Below are 23,404 nucleotides of genomic sequence, written 5' to 3'. Positions count from 1 at the left end.
TGATAATAAAGACTTACGAAATTAAGAAGCTGTGTGCTCCCCAATTTGGGTAGAGCTACATAGAAATTAGAGAAGTGTCGCTTCGAAAGGTATGTGTCGCGTATATATGTTTGTGACAGCTTTTCTTAGAAGTCTTATATCAAGTCGAATATTTATCTCTGTTGACTTCAGTCGGTGAACATTTAAATATTCTAATATCGTTATCGCCTTCGGGTACGAGGGATGCAAAACTGTATCGATTTCCGTTACCATAGTAACTGCTGGTTGAGTATCACTATAAGTATTGGTTTTGTCTGACATTTAACCGTCATTGTCAACATTATCGGAGATCTCATCGATATCTGAAAGTCACCGTTGGTCGGTTGATATAACAGTTTGCTAATGCGCTACTACCTTGTTCTCGTGATGGAGATGTCGCGCATGGGCAGAGAGTTGTCACACAGCGATGAGCAACGTGAGCTTTACAGACACTTTTCAGAATGATGGAAGTGTCCCCTTTTAATTCTTGTGAAAATCACTAGTGTTGATCTCAACGATAATGGAGCTCTGCAGCTGCGGATTTGTTTGTTGTATGTGTGTGTGCGTGCGATATTCGAGAACAGATGGGCGCCGACTTTTTCTACAATGTCACATTTGACCGAAATGTCAAGTGCGTCACCATAGCTGTTTGAGACACAATTATGAGTCTTCAAGTTGTTAAAATTAAGTAGGCGGTTTCTTCACTTATTGACTACGAAATGCGTTTTCAAACTCAGCTTTCGAACACTTGGCGACCTTCAAATGGAAAAATACTACTAAAGATAGGCATAACATCGAGGAAGACTATTCACTGAAATGTCACCCTGATAACTGGTCAATAGTTGAGCTAAAAACCTAACAGCACTAACTATTCACTTCTGATTTCCACTGACGACATGTCGTATTAAAATGAGGCTAATAAGTATCGGGATTCGAATTCGAACTACATTTCACTCTCTTGGAAGATCAACAATGCAGCAGTCGAGATGATATGATTGCTAAGCTAGACGATTCATCAGGATTTTTCACTGACAGAACTGATGCAACGACGTAATGTCTCCCAAGGTAGTCACGCACAAAATCATTTTATGTATGTATGTATGTATGTATGTATGTATGTATGTATGTATGTATGTATGTATGTATGTATGTATGTATGTATGTATGTATGTATGTATGCATGTATGGATGCATGCATGCATGCATGCATGTATGCATGCATGGAGGGAGGGAGGGAAGGACGGATGGATGGATGGATGTGTACGTCGGTATGAAAGTGTGTATCTATGTATGTATTTCCCTGTGTTTATTGCAAAAAAGTTATGCATCAGTGGATTGATGAACGTGCTTATGAGTACACTAAAATTATCGTGAAGACCACACTGATTTGAAATAATCGATGTAACGATAGGGCTGTTGGTAAATGTGTTTATGATTACTTGCCACTTTGGGTACAATAAACACGAAAGAAAATGTGGCGAGACGGCAGATCGAAACTTCCAAACTATTTTCATGTAAATGCCTGTCACCATATGCTCATCATTTTCACGTATAAAATCAAATGGCTTTGTGTGGAAAATTGTTTGATGGGCAAGATATTCGATGGACAGGTAAATTAAAGGTTTCGGGCGTCATTTCGTCTCGGTAATGAAAACTTCTATGAATGTCCTCTTGCTTAATTCAGTAATGTCACTGTTACATCTATGCGGTAAAGATATAAGTACAGACATATAATTGAAAAATTCCGTTCACAAACTTAGGTTGTAACGGCTATAACGAATATTCTTCAACAGTTTAGCATGCATCGCCACGCTGCATCGGTAGCTAAGAATACTAAACGTGTATTTTCTAGACGACAAACAAAGGCACTCCCGCTATGATGCTCTACACGTTGGCACACTTTTTGGATTCGTACAGGCATATCTGCATTTTAAAAAGGAAGTTCTGTTTGAAAGAGCACGTGGCTTTTGGAATTCGCTCGACATCCGACAGCGCCATATTAAAAATGTCTGTCGCCGACTTACCTTTAATCTCGAAATTCCCGCCATAATTGCCAGTATGTTTTGATATCGACATTTTGCGACATTTCAAAGCCGACTCAGAGCGTTTGTTTAACAATGTAGATTTATCAGCATTGATCGTCTGATCAACACAGGTAAATCCAAGCCGGGAGTTGGTTTTGAAATGTTGCCACCTAAAAAAATGTTATTTATCGAATTTCAACACCATCTAAAACCGTAGTATAATGGTACGTCAAAATCATATAAATGAGATTATAGACCTAAGGAAAGTTCTGTCTGTGTGAAGACTGCGAGATACATGTAACTTAGGGGCGCTGCACCCAACACAGCGCAGATAGCTCAAAATCACGTTTTTCCAAACATTCATTCAACTTTAATTAATTTTTTATCCCAAGATTGAAATATTGGTCGGGTTTACCTTTTAGCTTTGTCAAACAGTCGTAAGTGGTGTGATAAAGAAATGCTAATTTATACAAATGTATACAAACCATCATATTTTCTTCCTTCTCTTTTCTCCTAATTTCAAGATTTCCAACCGGGCTCTGCATGGCTGGGTAAAATTATCTGAACTTTACAAAATGTGTTCTTTAAATTTTACACGACAAAGCGGCTATTTTGTTTTGCAACAAAGTTCTTAAATTTTGAATAAGAGGCATTTTAATTTTGGTAATCACGTTTTTAATCACTTTTTGAGTGTCAGTATTTTAACCCATGCCATTTTAAATAACGGTAGATAATGCAAAATAAAGTAGTCGTCTTTTTCTACATATAATCTTGTTTCAAGGCTTGAAAGGCTGACACATTTAAAAATGATTAAAATCATGATTAGCAAAATTTAATTGCCTATTATTCAAAATGTGAGATTTTTATTGCGAAACAAATTAGCTTTTTTATTATGTAGCATTTAAAGAATATAATGTAACAATTTCAGAAAATTTTACCCAGCAAGAGTGGAGTTAAATTCTTTGGAAATTTTGAAATTGGGAGGAAAATGAAGCCAGGAAATCGGGTGATTTTTTTGAATAAATTAACACTTCTGTATCACGTAACTTACAACTGCTTGACAAGCTAAAAGGTAAACCAAACCGATATTTTAATCTTGGGTTAACAAATTAATTAAAATTCAAAGCATATTTGCGAAAAAGTTATTTTTGAGCAAAACACACTGTGTTAAGTGCAGCGCCCCTTTAATTGATTTTTATCATTAATACTAAAATTGAGGTTTTTACCCCAAATATACACCCCGTTCATCCTTCGAGCAAATATTGCTACCTTACTAAATTTTAGATTCTCTGCTTTTTGAAAATATATAATATGAAGGGGTTCCTCGTCATCTAAGATGAGAATTCTTTTTAAAAAAACTTGTACACGAAGTAATATGTGTTTTACTTAAAACGCGACTCTGCTTTAGCATCGAGCACTGTCATTTTCCACGAGGAAATCTGTATAATTTGGTGTTATGAAAAGTAACCCATGTAGGACTCGAACCCACACCCCCATATACATTACGGATGCTCTACTATCAGAGCTAATGGATCAGTCGGCTCATGTGGGCGGTCTGACTCTTAGATTGGGCTTTTCATTCGTTGTGGGTAGACGGTGAGTAAGGCGCTAAACTCATCACCTAACCTTCCAACCTAAGGATCCCGCAGGTTTATATATATTATATATATATATATATATATATATATATATATATAATATATATATATATATATATATATATATATATATATATATATATCTGTTTGAAGAGAGCAGCCAGAGCAAACTTGCTGAAATATACCCCATAACAAGAAAGGTTCATTGTTCAGAGCACAGTATAAAGCCGTTTAGTATTGACGTTACATTTCGTAACATGCTGCGAGGTCCATTAAGCATCATATTCCCTTAAAAGGATGTCATGGTGATTTAGATTCTTTGCAAATCTATTTTTATCCGGAATTCCTTCAGATCGTCCAGGCGTATGTTGTCGTATGATTCGTATCGCGGAACCACACCACCTTATTTTACCGTCTGTTTTCGATTCCTCATAACCAACAAATCAACATCCACCAGGTGTGTTTGTTTAGCACACAGACGGTCGGCGCCAAGGTGAAGGAAATAAGCTAAGTCATTCATCGGTACAGAATGTTGTCACAACCACCCCAAGTCAAGATAAGGCAAATCCAACATATTTCTGACAATTTTCCTGGTTGTCTTCAGGGTACTCTGATCACTGTCTATCCTCCATTGGCGCGTAACAGACAATGCAGTTTTACGGGTTTCAAGCTACTTCAGACGTGAGGTCGGTCTTTTCCTTCAAGATGGTTCAGACACGAGGCTGGTCTTTTTTCCACTTGACTCTACCGTAACATAATTATCATTAACGTACAAGCGCTGGGAAAACCTCATATTCATAGATCTGGCACGCACAAAGGCTTTCTGATATTTGCGGCAAACATGTTTTTCTTTTGTGTAGGTCAAAGATCATCGCAAAAAACAATCGTTCGTATGGTATTTAATTTACCCGTATGGTTGAAAAGAGACATGAGTGACAATCACAATTGCAAGACTAGTCAGATAGTGAAACTTTTCAAGGCAAGAGAAGCCAGATTCAATTGTGAGATCTATGGAACGCATCTTGGCGCAAGCGCGACATAATATGAAGATAAGCTCTCCCTTGCAATTTAGGCTCAAATTTTGCAAACATGAAATCCCTGCCACAACAGGTTCCAGTAATGGCTTATGGATCTAAAAGCAATGACAATCATAGTCAAACTAAGTCTTCAATATTTCCATGCCGTTGTGACAATGTATACAGCAGCCCTAGAATTTGTAAAGAGATGATTTACAAGTGCGACCAACCACTATAAGGCCTACTATCTCAAATACAGCCCAAAGGTACTCCAAATTATAATACATGCAATTCAAATAATGTTGCCAACAAAGATTGGTCTCAACAAAACCTTCAATATCTATGACATTTTTTAAACGTTTCTTAAATATTTTGTGAGAAAATAGATTAAATACGGCAAATTTACTTTGAGTTACATGCAAAGCTTGTATGGGTCATGGAGTTAAGATGCGTCCAGTCAATCTTTGTTGGACCCTTCATAAAGAAGATACGAACCAAAATCAACTAAAAGTGGACATACATCACATGTACATATATAGCTTGGAACGGACCAGATATATATATATATATAATATATATATATATATATATATATATATATTCTATATATATATATATATATATATATATATATATTATAATATATATATATATATATATATATATTGTAACGATGTGTCTTGTACGCTTCTGAAGTTTTAAGCTTCCATTTCAAAATATTTCTTGGAATGGTGGTACCTGAAGTTATATCGTCTTAAGTATGCTCGATATTGGTCAGACTTTAGCAACTTTCTTTGTTTTTCGCACTGAGTTCTATCAAATTAAAAAATCAATGTTCTCCTCTCTACATCTACGTATACGATAGTTTGGATTAATTTGTCGAATTAAGGGGTAACGATACAGAGCCTCCGGATCTAATAATTTCAATCAAAGCTTTACCAACATCAACGGTGGCTTCCTCAATACACAACGTTGTCGATGCAAGGTAGAGTTATATTTATTACAGTGGTTCTTTTTGTGGAGGAGGAAACAAGATCCAAAGCTACAGCGATTAAGTACGTGCTTAATTATTATAAACTATCTCATTTGTTCTGTTCATTTAGCTAACATTAGGATTGATCGATTTTTGAAGTTCAGAAGACTGGTTTGCGTTAATGAACCAATCAGACACGACATACGTTCGACTGATCAAAAAGTGCCCGTTCCTCAGGCACTACAACGGCCCCCGTAGATCATTAACCCTTTGAGCGCCAAAGTATATTTGTGTCCCCTTTATAAAATAAACCCTGGCCAATTTTTCCCAGATTTTTGCCAAAATTTGAGAAAAACTGTGGCAAATGAAATCCGATGTCCATTTGGTCCGAAATCATCAAAAGAATTACAGAAAAATTCATAAAAATTGATAAAATGTTGCACTAAAATTTTGGCGGGAAAAAATTACAGCGCTCAAAGGGTTAAAACATAGTCGACGGTCATGTGATTCGGTGACAGCTTGTCAGCACACAGTATTTCGATTCTATTTCCAGCAAAAAAATTCTTTTTTTTCCTGTAAAACTTCAAAGAATGAACCACATCTTTCCGTACCTCAACGTAGATGTAATCATTAATGACAGGTTTTAGGACTTTAGTGACGTAGAGCAAAACGGCCTGTCAATCCAAGCAGCAACGGCGCAAAATTGATGAAGTCCTTTTTTTTGTTGAACCGGACTTTTCTTATTTCTACAGTAGTCAAATATATTGTATATTTAAATGTTTTCAACCTGTCATAATAAGACCGAAAACATTCAAGCACAACCACCACGCGACCAAGCTTGAATGTACTATAGATCTTGTAGATATCGTGATCTCTAGTCTTCTACAAATCTTTCAATAGGTAATAGATGAATAGGGAGATGCCATAACATATAATCGTTACAATGTTTGCCAAGCATTGCACTACTATCTTTCATTAAAAATCTTAAGATATACCGTCCGATGTAAGCACATGCCTAATACCCGTTTGGACAAGTTTTATCTATATACCTAGCTCCCACCACTCTAATCCACACTTCACCAAAAAGCATCCACGGACGGACATGTCAAAATTGCACGATAAAAGAGTACAAAGCGGTCTAATAGAAGTTTTGCACACTAGTTTATACAGTCAGGGCATGATACACTATATTAAAAAGGCAGTCTTGGAGTTCGCTGCAAGTACTGCAGGCAGACTGCTCGATGGTATAGTTCCAGAGCATAATAATATAGTGTTGAAGGGAACTAGCATCATTTCTAGGCAGGCGTTGTATCTGACGAGTGAAGGTTCTGCTTCAAGCTGCTTATCGCAATTAAAAGGTAGTTTAAGAAAGATCGGCATTATTACTTATGGTTCAGGTGCACTCATAGTGCAAGTTTATTTGTATTTCAAGGTCATCGAACCTTATACAAAGGGGGTTAACATGGAAAATGGAAATACATATTATTTGCACAGCGGAGTGAAAGGCAAAACCACCAACAACAGCGCACGAAAAACAAAGAAACATCACTCATGCAAACATTAGTTGCCGATTCTCTGTTAATTGCATTGTTTAAAAGATGTAAGCGTTCATTTCAAGATGTGTATTGATAATGCTATCCCCGACTGTGTCCGTTTCCGCATGTCGGAAAAATGTAGAGAAACTTTCAAGGAAAATCTTACCTCGCCATCTGTATTGTGCATGTTAGAGAATGCCCTCCACGATATTTCAAACATTTCTCAAACTATTTCTACTCTAAATGAGGCACTAAAGACGGCAGGTGCGGATGGTCGCTGTCAGTACAGTCGACGGAATGATCGCAAATCTTACCAGCCACCTTGGTTTGGTGTTTCTTGTCAACGAGCAAAGCGTGCTGCTCACGACAAATTGAAGTAGTTTAGAAAAAACAGTTCTATAGAAACCTTAAATGACTACAAAATGCGAAGAAACAATTCAAACAAACATGTAAACTCTCAAAGAAAAAATTCCAGTAGTCGATATACGTAAACGGTTAGGTCAATAGGAACTTTTCATAAGAGACAGAGACTGATACTGTTCTATCGGTATTCTGCAAATGGCACTTCGATAACGTGTAGCCCTATTCTTGGAAGTCACTATAAATGGCGTGTTCTCTGAACTGTACCCTAGGATAAAGGCTTGCAGGAATTGTAACATTTACACAAACAGAATTCGCATCAATACTGTCTAGCAGCCTACGTAGCTCAGACCTGCCTGCTATTTGCAAATAAATAGAATTAAAAGCGGTAAAGACGCCGCCTTCGTGGCCTTGATATTCTAACGTCACATACATCACGGAAATCATACTGACGTTTTGTATTCACGTGGTGCATCCAAAAGAATCATTACCCCGTCTTTCCGGAAACATATTCCGATATTTCTGTTGCCATGCGCCGAAGATTTAGCCAGACATTACGGTAACTGCCAATTAAAACGAGACTTGCAGCGAATAAGAAGCAAAGACTAAAAGGCCCTTGCGATTGTCAGCTGACGTTATTAGACGCAGTCGGTTTTCTTGTACACGGGATGCGGACATGATGTTACTCAGGATATATGCCGAAGGTTAACAAGGCACTAAATAGCCTGGCTAATGTGAATCGTAGACATGATTTTCCCTGTGCAGGGTACTCGGGGGGAACGAGACACGGATGTTAGCTCATTTAGTAGCATGGGCAATGCTTGGTAGTATATTTAGTATCAAAAGCGTGTTTTTGAAAATGGGGCCAGTACAATTAGTGTATGACGGTCAAATGTTCAATTTTGCCGATGTAATAGAAGCTCGTTACCTCGTTTTATCCGCCTCTGTAGATTCCTCTATGACCATTTAATACTGCAGTAGAATTGTATGTAGCCGTCACAATTAAGCGAACAGTTGTAGATTTGCTGTTTTTCTTCATCTAAGTGGTCAGGAAGTACAACATCCATCCAGTGCACGAATCCATCTCTCACTCAATCATGTTTTTACTTGATATACGTAAAACATTCATTTCACACGTTACAGGTACATTCAAATGTAAGTAATATGCATTATGTTAACGCACGGATGTATGCAAGCATATTAGAATACATATGTACGTAAATTCATAGATAGATAGATAGATAGGTAGATAGATAGATAGATAGATAGATAGATAGATAGATAGATAGATAGATAGATAGATAGATAGATAGATAGATAGATAGATAGATAGATAGATAGATAGATAATACATACATACATACATACATACATACATACATACATACATACATACATACATACATACATACATACATACCTACATACATACATACATACATACATACATACATACATACATACATACATACATACATACATACATACATACATACATACATACATACATACATACATACATACATACATACATACATACATACATACATACATACATACATACATACATACATACATACATACATACATACATACATACACATGCATACATACATACATACATGTATGCATACATACATACATACATACATACATACATACATACATACATACATACATACATACATACATACATACATACATACATACATACATACATACATACATACATACATTAATTATTTTATATATTTGTTTATTTATTTATTTATCGTTTACATTTGCATGAGCAACCGAGTTACCCGGAAGAGAACTTGTAATCTGGCTAGACCGGAAAGAAGGAATAACAAAGGAAATCAGTGCATGTAGGAAATTCTGTCCGTTTTGCTTTGAAATTATTTACATGTGTGCATACTTCTAATCACAAAGCAAAGAATGCCAAATATTGTCGATTGATACTTAAATCTTCCCTGGCCTCTGCGCAAGCTGAGGTGACTTTGGGGATAGTGAATCTATATTTTGCCGAGAGTAACTTTTGTATTGAAATATTCTACTTAGAAAAATTAATCTATCAGAATGGTACTGAGGAACTTTCACAGTATTTCACGTTTGATAGCTAAAATTGCAATACAGTAATAAGTTCTTCTTCCTATTGACTTAAAAATTTACATTATTATCCAGCAGATCACGCCGAAATATACTCGTCGGCATGGGGCGGAAACCGGTATAGTTTGGTGTATTTTAAAACTATGGGGAAGAAACCATATCTCAGGCTAACGTAGAAATTTTCTAGGCTTGTTAAATAGCTCGACAGAGAATGTGAGTAATTCAACTTCATTAAATGTTAATCATACAATGCATATTAACACTAGATACCCCGGTGATTGTCGGAGTGACCGGCTATAAATTGTGCCGTCGCATCTTAGAACACTCGAGATGCTTTCATTATTTCTCCATTGATAACCATTAAACCCTTCCCACAGATAATTGACGGATAATTCGCGTTGTCCTTCAGTGACGTCATTTCCCAGTGACGGCTTACAGGGAGCAAAAGCAGACTTCCCTATTCTGTGATCATCCATGGCCATTGGTGGTTGCAGATGGTATAATTACAGCTTAATCTAATAAAACCTCGAACGCTTTAGAACACGGGTTGCCGCGAGGGATAATTACCCGAAAAGCGAACCAATGACCCCCGGTGGATTTCTCCTGCGCCGTGTTATACACATCGTTGCTTCGGAAATTTCCGGTGTAGTGCAACCGCGATACAAACGCGCTGATTTTATGCTACACACTGAATACACTCGCCGTATTAAACCTTGCTTTACATCAAGGCATTGAGTAAAAGGAGCACTAAGTCTACTGGCTATGCTTAATGTACTGATGTGTAACAACGAATGTAAGGTGAAGAGGACTGCAAATGGAAAGTACGCCTTGCCTTTCAAGAATGCTCCAGTATATTTTTCAGTTGCTCTTGTTTACATACGTGTACATAAATGCGACTCCGATGTTTTCAATAGTCCACTCCCCACAGCGGTGGAGAGCATCACTTTGATGATCTTCCGACAAATGACAAAAGTTAAATTGTTCAAATATGTTAAGTTGTAGAAAATATATTATTATTTATTGTAGATTATAATAGTGCAGATGTGTTATTGGATGAGATATTATGCCACCTTTACCCAGCTTCAATTTTTAATGTCTTACCAATTTTGTTTCCTTTTTTTCTGTTTTATTCACAGTAATTTTCATTTCCGCAAGGGGAGAAAACGTTCGTAAATTCATGCTGAGTGCGTACGATCTGGGCCTTATCAACGGTAACTTCGTCTTCTTTTGTATCGAGTTCTTCAAACTGAAGAGAACTTTCGGTGATTTCTCCTGGAACGGCACAGACGGAAGAAACGAAGAGGCCAAGAAGGCCTACGAGGCCTTGTTCATCTTGTCCTTCTACCGTCCGGACACCGAAGAGTTCAACGACTTCGCCGTGGACATGGTCAGGCGATCGAAGGCGGAATTTGGATACGAATACGCCGATGATGAAGAGGTAGCCACCGCGTCTAACATTCAATGTTTATAGTAGTCAAACATACTGCAAGAGAGTATGCATGTATACTAGTATCGCAAATTCAACTCCGAGCCTAAGGCACTATGTGTAACTTATATTATGTTCTTTGAAAACGTCAGTGATCCATGTATTTTAAACTAACCATAACGTCACCGTAAACTTCCCCAGGCGTTCAGGATTGGCGCATTATGCTCCGGTATTGAAAACTACATATTGGGTTCCGATTCGGCGATTGTTTGGGAAAATATTACTACCGTTGGCGACTAATAACGTCGCCCGGCGTTATAAGAAACTTAATCAATCTGGAAACATTATCGAATTACTTAGTAGGGACTGTTAGTTGCAGTATGCAAAATGAAATAGACTAAACTATTTTCAGATAATGGCCATAAACAACATCCCAAACTAGTCCTGCGGAGAATCAACCAAGACATATGGATGAGAGATGTCTTGATTATTAATATATCGCCTTTGAATGATTTCATAATTAAGCAATATTCTCAATATCGATCTCAATTCTATCTCAAATTAAATCATGGATGTCATGTTATTTTGCTTTAAAAAACTCGCAGATTGGGTTCCCTGAAATATATCATTGGATATATAGTACAGTACAAATATCATGAACTTATCTCCGCCTGTAATTCAACGTTACCTGGGAAGTAAGATCGTTCAGTGGATTCTATAATATCAAAATCCTTTTTACTGTAATATGAGCTTATTGAAATAAGCGGGAAACCGGTAAAAACATGTAACATCAACATAGTGATAGATTTGTTCTGAACAGTTGCAGTGCTAAGCATGTGTCTGGTTCTAGTGCAAGACATTTCCTGTTGTTACCTCAAGGTATTCCATTCTTGACACGGTTTTAGTTGTGGAGAAGGACTGAGAGAAAGAGTGAGATTTGTTTTTTTAATGAAAGTATGTCACAGTTTCAAGTACCAGTGTTCCTTCGTACTACTCTTGCCGTGTAGAGAAACTAATTCAGACACATTGTGCTATATAACCTTAATGAATCATTTCGGTGGGAAATTTAGAGATACTATCGCCTGGGCTATTGTTAATTTAAAAAGTTCATGTACGCAAATGGTTCAGTGATCATTAGCTCTTGGCAAACTGCGAGCATTAATGTGGGTGAACAATCTACCTTTTCAAACGTTGTGCTTGTGCTTCGATTTCCCGATGAAATGCGACCATTTTCTCTCACATGATTTGCCAACATCAAAGGAACCGGCAACTAAAATTCCCCAGTTAAGTTAATCAGACGCGTTTCCGTAACCAGGAACCTCTCGGTACGCTAAGAATCGCCTTTCGGGAAATTGACGATCTTTCGAGATAAAGTTGACTTTTGCTTAATCGCAGCAAAAAGGACCTTAATCGAATACCGTGTGTTTACTTACAGGTTTCTGTCCTAGCCGGCATGGCACATGACACTGTAATTCTCTACGCCATCGCGCTCAATGAGACGTTAGCGGAAGGCGGTGACCCGTACGACGGAAAGTCCCTCGTTAGGAGACTGTACGGAAGAACTTTTAGAGGTGAGTAGGATTTCGTGTTTGGAAGTGTGACAGGTTAGATCAAGTACTGATTTAAGTTTGTCTACGATTGTGAGCATAGTAGCAGAACAATAAGTGGGCCAGCTCGTTAGATCTTCGGGCGAACTGAGTCGTGATTTTCTAATGACAGGATGCCCTTTGAAAGACCTATAAGTATGAACTTTACCTTTAGCGCAATTTCATCTCAACACTCTCGGCAAAGGTTCCACTCTTTCAATAGGTTTGTAGGTTTCTTTTTTTAATGATAATAATAATAGCGGCATAGGTACTGCCGAATGTTTGATTCGTCGCCACGGTGTTTGGCGAGGACATGGAAACATATGACATGTTTGTATTAAAACTGCAACGGCGGACGTGTAAGTAACATGAAAATGCTTGTAGAGAGCTGTGCGAAAATTAGGGGGAAAGCACGCACATGCCATCATGACTTAACGTTGAGGACAAAAATGCTAAAGAGAGATAATTTAAAAAGCCCTGTTATCGAGCGAGGGTTACCGCAAGGTCAGAAGTGAGGCTGACGGCACAAAACCATGACCCTACTGCAGATTCTTTTAAAGATCCATTAGCTGTAACTTTGGTCATTATTTTTATTTTGTTTGTTCTGTGTACCATCTGTAGTTTCTGGTTTGAATCCTTGAACCATGGAGAAATTCCTAATATTTAGCTCATAAATATACCCGATATGAGTATAATCTGCATTGTTATTGTTTAACTTTTGTATTCAGGTCCGGACTAGAATACATATATCAACAATAACAATGGTCATTTCACATATACAGGCTGTGTTGGCAAGCAGGACACCGGGCATTGGCCATGAAGATCGGATTATAGTAAAATTCTGTAGTTGATACATTGAAACAGAGTAGTGAAAAATTAGTCAAAAGTTACAGCTAATGTCCCTTTAAGCTGAAAAGAATGCATTGTTGTAGCCAAATGCAGAACGATGCATTGATGGTCCTCATTTTCAAACTTTGATGTGGATGTGCATGCTGTAGCGCACTGCAGGGCGGAATTGGATATTCCCTTTACCTATTCAAAGGTGCCATGGCCTTAAATAAGCTACAGAAATAATAAGGCCGTCGACTCAACAAGAAACCATCAATTTGTGTGTATGCGAAACGTGAGAGGGTAACAACGAGAAATACCCTGAAATCAATGATAACACATGGATTATAGAAAAAAAACTCTGTTTCGAGACTTCTGTCATATGTTTGAAGTATTCAGCTTTGAAGCAAACTGTACAAGAAGAGCACATTATTGGCGCTGCCTCGAGGCCTCCTGAAGAGATGTAGAGAGTCTATAATGGCATATTCTTACTTTATTGCCATTGACGGTCGACAAAACAAATTGTCACTAGCAATGTACCTTGACACTATACCACGACGGAGAACTCTATGATATTAAAAATTCAGCAGAATGTTGCAAATCAGTCAAATACTTAATGCATAGTTCTGTTTATAGGTATCCAAGGCAACATAACAATAGACATGAATGGTGATCGAGACGCTGACTTCATGATGTACGACATGACCGACGTAGAAAACGGAACATTCCAGGTAACCACATATATTATCAGTAAGCGTCATATATGACCAAAACACGTGAGTATTTTAAAACTCCGTTTGCAAGCATATATATATATATATATATATATATATATATATATATATATATATATATATATATATATATATATATATATATATATATATATATATATATATATATATATATCAAATGTATACAATGTGCCCTCCCGGTTATCACCATAATGGCTTTATGGCAACCTCTGAACTTGGGCACAGAGAGTACGGTTTGCCTTGTGACTGTGAACAAGGGACGAGAAGAACACGTATGCCCGCCCCTCGGGAAAGGAAATGACAACAGTACACTTGAAGCTAAAAGCAGCGCTGTGTTAAACGAGTCTTTGAAATTTCACAAGATGCTTGGACTGAATCACGATGCCGTACCGTCCTCATTTTATAACAAAGTATTGATAGTGGGTACTTGTCAGAGAGCTGCGAGTTAATAAACACCCTTGCCTCAAAATCAAAGGGTAAAATTACACTGAACCTGTTTGTTCTATTTGTAAAAAAATAAGTTTCTCGTTCTATTCCAGCATTCATATCGAAATACCAAGTGTTTAAATTGTAATGTCGAATTCTATGGTCGACACCGGACTTTAATTTAATTGTCAACAGGAACATTTCAAAGAAAATGGGTCGCATTAATCGTGTGCACATAAAGTCTAAAGAACCAAATAATAACAACATCATTAACAAATACAATTGTATTCTCTTCAAACAAGATCAGTGTACTCTGTCAAAGAACAAAATTTGCACATTAATGGTTTATACCTAACCTTCTATCCCCTCCGTACTCTACTTAAAATACGCAAAACGGTAGTCTTGCTATACTGCCTGCAAGGATTTTCGGAGTTATTTCCGCATCCCATTATTTCTTTTCATCCTCAGATCCTTGTAGAGAGTCATTTCTGTCCTAGCAAAACGGTTAGAACAAAAATTTCTGGGACGATGAAAAGGTTAAATAACTAGTCCTGCTCCTCTGTCGTACATTTGCACGATAATGAACATCAAATTATTCGATGCCAAATGCCACACAGTGCCTCTCTACAGTATGTCATTTCAATTAAAGGAAAAACGTAAAAGGTTAACAAAAGATTGGATAATCAATAACCGACTAGTCCAAGTCTCCCTAAGTTGCCATTGATCAGTTTCATATGGCGAACAAACTATTGATCAAGAATCGTTGATAAGGTATTCCAAATCCGATTGTTAGCGTTTTCTGAGAAGATTCATTGCGTTGATAAAAAATCCAATGTCTCATATTACAGGTGTGGGTTCTGATTAAATTCTTTCCATGCTATTTGAAAGGGACAGGTTACATGGAGAAAATTGTGATAGTCTGGCTTCCTTCCTATCATTGTGAAATTTATGCCGATTGATCTATTCGCTGTCATAGACATATCTATGATACAATATGAATCAGCCTTTAGTAGTTGTTTGCATGTCTGCAATGTTGCAGCGGCCTCGGTTGAGAACGCATCGCCAATAGTCTTTCATTACATAAACTTAAGCTGGCGTGATTATTTTAGTTACTTCCCACATTGAAGTTATTACACAAATCGTACATTTAGAATCCTATATTGAATGAATGGTCCCCATGCTGTTCTAAAACACTTGCCAATATATCGTGCATAATGCAAAACCGTGCGCGAGCAGTTTCTAGCAATAACAATCGTAAATAAATAATTGTAACTTTCAAATACATTCAACCTAGAACTGTGACATTACCTTGTGATGACTAAACTTCAAATTGACAGTTTATGATGCAAAAATATACTACTTAGATTTAAGATCAATCAGAAACTCCTATTTTACAACCTTGCTGTACGCAAAAGTTAACTTGAGTATATAGACTTATTTCGAGCTTTGCAATGGTCCAAAGCGATAGTGCAGTTGCAGGCTATGGTTTAAGGTAGAACGCGCCTCGGGACACATATTCGGACTCTCAAACTTTTACAATTCTTTCTGATATACTACTTGTGAGGGTTCATTTTAAAGCTCTTGGTGTAAGAATACTTTTTTGCCGGGTTAGTGTTTCGAAATTCGAAAATTTATTTTTCTCCAGAGAGTACACACAGGAATGGCGGCCATTTTCAATTTTAAATATCGGTAAATCTTGAGTTATTTGTTTCTCTAGTACCAAAACTTTTCAGGATGACCCCCGATATTTATTCTTTATTTTGAGAGAGAATGGTTGAAAGATTCCGCAAGGAAAGTTTGGACAAAAGTTTAAGTCTTTCACTTTCGAGGCGCGGACTACCTAAAGTGTTAACATAAATTGTTCGCTATACCCTGTGCATGTTCAATGCATTGAGTTATGAAGGTTAAATTCGGTAAACGCTTTTTTATTCTAAGTCGTACAAATCTACCTAGAAGGCTCTACTCTTTGTTCTTCAGGTGGTGGCTAATTACTTTGGATATAGCAAGATCTATCAGACAGTTCCTGGTCGACGAATTCATTGGCCGGGAGGTTTGGATGGACCGCCGAGGGACGAACCTATTTGTGGCTTTTTCAACGAGTATTGTCCGCAAAAAGGTGAGGATTGCATTATTTGCGCTAGATTACTTTGAGTTAGATTACGCAGCTCCTATCACAAAAGACTAAACTTGAAACCTGACCATCAGATACATTTCACCTTTTAAATAATATTTATGGCAAGCAAAAGAATATTTAGAAAACTGAAAAAGCTGATACAATGTACTTGAGATTACCATGATATATCAAACTTTAAATTTCTTTTATTGGGCATTTGTGAAATTTAAAAGTCTCCCGAATTTCTTTGCATATTTATCACGTTTGTTTTTTTCGAATGTCAATAAAACATTTTATTTTCTCGTTGTTAAATATCAAACTCTTGAAAGTAACTAAAATTAGGACTTTCTTTAACACCAACTTTAACATAATGTAACTCTTGGCTACAACTATTCAAAACATTACAAATTCAGGTAAAGTGGGATCTCCTAATATAATCTACTTTACTGGTACAACATTTCTGAACTTAGAATATGTGACTAGGGTCTTACTAATGTCAAACCAAAATCTCTTACCACTTTACTTTCATAAAACATGCGTATGACAGTTCCAATCCCCTGATGACAAAAAGTACAGTCTGAGAATAGAAAGCTCTAAAGGAATTATTTTCTGTAATCTATATGTCATCAGAATATTCGGATGTAACTTCCACTTAACATTTCTAGGCTTTGTATCAAGAGTAATTCTGCTGGACAACCTATAAATTTCTTTGGAAGTTGCAAATATTTTTGTGTTTACAAGATGATCGAATCTCCAATTGTAAACAATGGTAAAAGGGAAGATTGTTATTTGAAATCTGCATCAAAGTGCGTTTTCAATCTCACAGTCGTATTCAAGATAAAAAACGCCACTATGCAATGTAAATGGTACTTTTGACATAACAGTCATGTACATGCCTTAAGCTATCGCTGTTTTAAAAAGTGTGACTCCTGTGTGAATTCTGTTTCCCGGTGAAGTAGCATTTTATTGTTGTTTATTTAGTGGCAGCCTGATGTGATAGATAAATTTTGTATGATATTATGGACGGTAACGATGTTACAGAGTATTTCTAGTATATGCAGTATGTCACAATCAGCGTAAATATGACGCACATTGAATCCATTTTATACTTCTTTTATGAGAGTCTACAGAGTTCTTACTGATCATATCTGCTGTGTTGGCTTTGTTATTCCTGCACGAGCTATGTATGTATGGAATAAAATTGACGTTCTACATTACTTGTGTTACATAGAAATGTCTCATATGGTGTCTTTCTATATCTGAATTCAGAACCTACAAATCCGATTTACATCGTGGCGACAGTATTTGCAGGATTAGTGGTTGGGTTTACAGGAATTATCGTCATAATGTACAGGTACGTATTGATTTTTTTTGAAATAGATATTGCGTATACGTTGCAGAATACAGAATACAGAATTTACTTTGGTATGATAGTTCGGTGCACTGATAGAAATGGCAGAGTGAATGATATGCGTCTGTTTATTAATGCTTCTGTGGTTTCGTCCACATTTGATTGACAGCTGAATGGTATTGAAAAGCAATAGCGACACTATTAGGATGAAATTTCAACTGATTATTAATAAACATTTCCCAAGTATTTCATGGCCACTCAAGGCAGAAGTAGAGCTAAATGTACAAAACAAACGAACGATACAGTCAGTTTTTCTACTACACATCCGTGGCCGCAGAGAGGTTCAGGGGAATGACTTCATTGACGTCATATGACAACTAATTACGATTGCCTACGTTCATGCTGAGGATGGTTGAGCATATGCACGCCATTATTTTCTTTTCCGGTAAAATGGATCTGAATCTTGGTCGCCCAAAGCACTGAATAACATTCTTTGAATAGTCAAAAATTGGTGTATGTTTTGGCATTTCACTACTATGTGCTTAAAATAAACACAAAATCGATTACAAAAATGTGTCATTTTTGTTGACGGCCATTTTAGGTATTTTAATTTCAGCCTTGGATTTAGATGAATAGACACTGCTCCTTCAATCAAAGTATGATCTTCAAAATGGTCGCACATACAGCTTCTCAGAGGAGTGACCCCATCCATCGTTGATTAAATTGAAAGTTCCATTTCGCTAAAAGCCTGCTGCTAATTCCAAAATGTGTCGTTATTCTGGATTAACAACTTTCACAATTAAGAACGTGTTTCACCGAGATCAAATTCACATTTTTTATAAAAAAAGGCTTTTTGGAGGGATGATCACAAGGGATAAAACTAGCAATGAGCATTGTACATATCATGGTGTTCTAACTCACGTTTTTTACATTAAAATGGAGCAAAGATTGGAAAAATATCAAAAAGAATATTGATACAGTCAGAGAAACATTGGTACATGTGCATGCTTTCGTTTTAAAGGGTCAAAAATAACCTATTTCAAGGCAGAAGTACATTAATATCATGATCGGATTATGCGAGACCATTTAATAAATTCGAAGAGATGTAACGTATATTAATGACCAAAACGGCAGCGCCCCTTTGTTGGTGAATATTCACCTCCGACAGAACGGAATACACTAGATACTTTACGAAGTTCAAAGTTACATAAAAATTTTAGATTTTACGACGTTTTCTTGCAAGTGTTCAACCAGGGACAGCTAAAAGGTGCGGACAACATGTACAACTCACGTAAGTAATAAGCACACAAAAACCGACCGTCTGAAGAAATTGTGGTTGATAGAAATCAGTGACGTCATTTCAAAATGATGTTCCAGCCAATCAACACTATCGATAGCGACTGTTGCCAACTATTACCTTTTAGTTACACAAGTCATATTTGAAACAGATTGTATGGAAAGAGGTGACCATTAAACTGTAATAATGCCGAAATAATCGGTCCAAACAGTGTTTATGCAGCAGGTCGTACGATTACTAGAAAAAATCACATCCAATTTCTTTTTTCAATTATTTGACGAACGTCATATCCCGACAAGATTTCTTGGATGACGCCAAAAAATTTAAGATAGGTTCCGCAGGGTGATTTGACTTCAAATTAGGAATAGCAGAAGCAAGAATATCAACTTGTCGTTGTCGGATATCTGAAGGGTTTAGATCAGTTGTTCCAGCCATGAGATTACCGTGCTTCACTGTTACATGCAACTTAAATGTATGCACCCTTATTTCAAGTCTAGACTGTTATCAGTCGAATTGTTTTCGAATTCGAATTCATGATAAATATTTCTAAATAAACATTTGTCAGTGGGACCTTGGAAATTTCAGACTTCATATTAGAATTCACAAGTCGCAAACAAGTCCAGCGGGTTTAGCTTAATTCTCTCCGACATAAGCGATCGTTTAAAAAGGATTGGATTTCAGAATGCGTATATTTGGTTCTCCAGTGCAGCTCTTTGTACCCATGGTCTTTGCATGATTGGCTTTTTAATGGGCGGTGGATGCCTCTATTGAAGGATCCCAGATGGCAACCACCTGCCGATAATCTGTATCGATCGTGGAATCATTACGTGCAATATAAAACTGCTATGTTGATGCATGTATTACTGGCACCAACTACCCGAATTGTCCCGTTGTTCGACGCTATCTATTGGTCGGTGAATTTTTCGTTAACTGCTTGCGTTACAAAGGAAAAGTCTTGGTGATTTTGTCGTCACGTTAATATTTCACAATCTTCTTTTGTCATGTGACGTTCGCCGGAGAGTCACAAAATCGGCAGTTTATAGACGGTGATCAGCGGTACTCGGAAGATTGAATACTGTAGATGTCATCATTGGAAAATTCTTTTCCGCCAAAAATCCAGTAGACTAGGTTTTGAAGAGTAACGACAAATTAGACTGTGCAGCATTTAGTATTCAAGTTCTTGTGGCTCCACTTTCATTGCTGCCGGGTATTTGGAATTAATTGTGCGCTAAATGTCGACGATGTCAAAATGCGTTGACTTCAATCTTGGCCAGGGAACCAAATGGGGATGAGTTTCCAATCGGTTTTGGGGGCTTTCATAATACACTGTAATAAATCATTTCAAAGATGAGCATGTCGTACGGGCTAGACATATGACTCCACTGCAGTACGTGACGTCCAGATATCGCCACGGCATCAATCCAGAGAGCTTTTGCGGATGTGAACGTAAATTCACACCATCACAGTGCGAAATGAGCAAAATTTACGAACTTTCACTTTGTCGTCTGGCGCGAACTTTACAAGGCCTGGCTATTGAAATCATGATTATTTAGGTGTAAGAATCAGAGGCGCGACCATTAATGCTTTATAATGTCAAGGCTCTATTTAGCATTCATGAAGGGGTATCGTATATCTTATCAAACTTTCCTTGGCACGTATCGGTTACAGCCAAAAATCGAGATGAGTGTTTTATCTCACACAACAGGGCAGTAGAGGAGCACATTATTTCCTGGCAGGCGATATCGCAAGATCGATACTCTGGCAATTTTACACTGCTCATCAAACACCTAGGAAATTGCACTTTAACCGACCTTTGCAGTACGGCTCTCTCATTTCATCGTTACACTACAAATCACATGTAATGTGTGCTCAAATGACAAGAGCGCGGTGGAGTCCCTTTGTTTATACACACATACGCCACTCGTAAGCAGCAGTGTCAATGAAACAAATTCTAGAATAATTACCCCTTGGGGACAGTCCCATCACCTTCAACATTATTGTGCACGTAATTGGATAATAAAAAGAACACATTCGTAGATTATACTGAAAGTTGCTCATCCGATTCGAGTTAACTCCAATACATGAGTTTATTAATGCCCCGGGTTCAGGGCTCGCAAGTTCTCTTACCAAATACCTTGCCCCCCCTCCATTTTCCCATAATTAAAATGACCACCTCCTCCCAAAAGTGACAATAAGTTAATTTGTAATATGTTTCGTTTGATTCGGCCAAACTTCAGAAAACTAGAGGTTCAAATGTGAGCGAATCATCCCTAATCATATGTCTTGCACTCTGGTGTGGATTTGCTGCCATTACTATAGAAGCTATCATCCTTTACTTTGCGTAAACATTCTATCTGTAGCTTAACGCGAAACATCTTGAACAAAGGATAACAAAACTAAACACCAATATCTTTCTTTTGATATGAAGGTACTCATAGGTTTCAAATTGGAAAACATTTCATACAATTTGGAAGTTTCTTTGAATAGAAAATACGAGTGAAAGGTTCATTGTTTTCCTGTGTGTTCTGAAAGTCATTCTTTCTATGTTTAAGATTACGTGCGAGAAATTCCTTAGCTCCAAAAGCATCGCTGGCACCGGCCGGTGATTGGATCAAAGTACCTGTCACACCAATGTACGACTATTTTTATTTGCGAAACCTGATTGTGCAAATATACAATAGAGGAAAAATTTTAAAGGCAGGAACAATGCGTTATTTAGATGATATCTTCAAAAGTCGACATCCGTTCGGAATACCTGGAGAAATGGTCTTGGACATTTCATGCGAAATAAAATATAAAGACACGCTTTGCTTTATACGAGATCTAGAGATGTTGGGACACATCCGTCCTCTTCCAAAAAGGTTTGACTGAAATTGCATTTTTGGTAACTATCACTTTGCTAGGGAGCCAAAAATTTCTCGGCCCATACTTGTATGACGATAGCAAGCCATGTTGCAGTTGAAAACTTGCCTTCTGTAAACGCAACTATAGGTTGTCCAAGGCTAAATAGAAAGTCCAATTACTTAATGGGACTTTTGCCCCCATGAAAACCCCTAAAGAAGTAAATACTATCTTTAAGAATGTCTAGAATAGACCTTTGTTTCTCGTGTAAAAGTGCGATGGGCAACGACACTTTCAAAATGATACAGATTTGAGCTCACTCAGAAACTGAGAATATCTTTACTTCACGGTACACTTATGCTTTCAATTGTAAGTACATGCAAGATATGCAATGACCTTTAACATTCTTGTCGACCTGTGCATATACACTTTGCATGTAGCATGATGCTCGTCCACAATGTTTACACCATCCATCCAAACAAACATGCGTACCTACGTATACATACATAGATACATACATAGATACATACATAGATACATACATAGATACATACATACATACATACATACATACATACATACATACATACATACATACATACATACATACATACATACATACATACATACATACATACATACATAGAAGTACTGTGAGCAGTTTACCTCTGTTCTTGATTCAAAAGTTTGTTTTTATTTAATACGCCTTCGGTTACAGGAAATATAAACTGCAGCAAGCCATTGCAAACATGTTATGGCGTATAGATTTCGATGATCTGGTCTTACACGGACAAAAGATTGGCACAACGACACAACAAACTCCTGTAAAGGTATGGAAAGTCAAACCGGGGTTGTGAAAAGACTCGAGGCTAGAGTACAGAAATACAAAATCAACAAAACTCAAGCATCAAAGCACTATTTGCGTTTCATCAGAATTCTAGGGTTTCTAGGACGTGTTAACCTAAGGTCTTTTGGAGACACTCCTGACATACCTTTGAGAAAAATCATTGTATGTAAAAAATTCACCCTTTCGAACACTGATGCTGTTTTTCTGTCGCATTTCGATTCAATGCTCGTTTGTCAGCTCAGAGCAGTAGAGAGCATCGCTACTCCTTTTTCGCTCAGCACGCTTTGTATTGTAACCGGCAAAT

At 37.3% G+C, this 23,404-nt stretch overlaps 1 protein-coding gene across 1 annotated transcript in view; it reads left to right on the top strand.

The window, feature by feature from the left end:
* LOC139117696 (atrial natriuretic peptide receptor 1-like) overlaps positions 1–23,404 on the top strand; it is a 43,766-nt gene that overhangs the window by 1,301 nt on the left and 19,061 nt on the right. The window contains 6 exon segments of the mRNA XM_070680941.1: positions 10,767–11,068; positions 12,492–12,627; positions 14,107–14,201; positions 16,629–16,767; positions 18,034–18,118; positions 22,972–23,083. Of these exon segments, the coding sequence (XP_070537042.1) occupies positions 10,767–11,068; positions 12,492–12,627; positions 14,107–14,201; positions 16,629–16,767; positions 18,034–18,118; positions 22,972–23,083 (869 nt within the window).

The sequence above is a fragment of the Ptychodera flava genome, chromosome 18, assembly GCF_041260155.1.
Source record: "Ptychodera flava strain L36383 chromosome 18, AS_Pfla_20210202, whole genome shotgun sequence".
In the NCBI taxonomy this organism is placed as follows: domain Eukaryota; kingdom Metazoa; phylum Hemichordata; class Enteropneusta; family Ptychoderidae; genus Ptychodera; species Ptychodera flava.
Note: the sequence above shows the minus strand (reverse complement) of the source record. Positions and strands in the feature narration are given on the sequence as shown.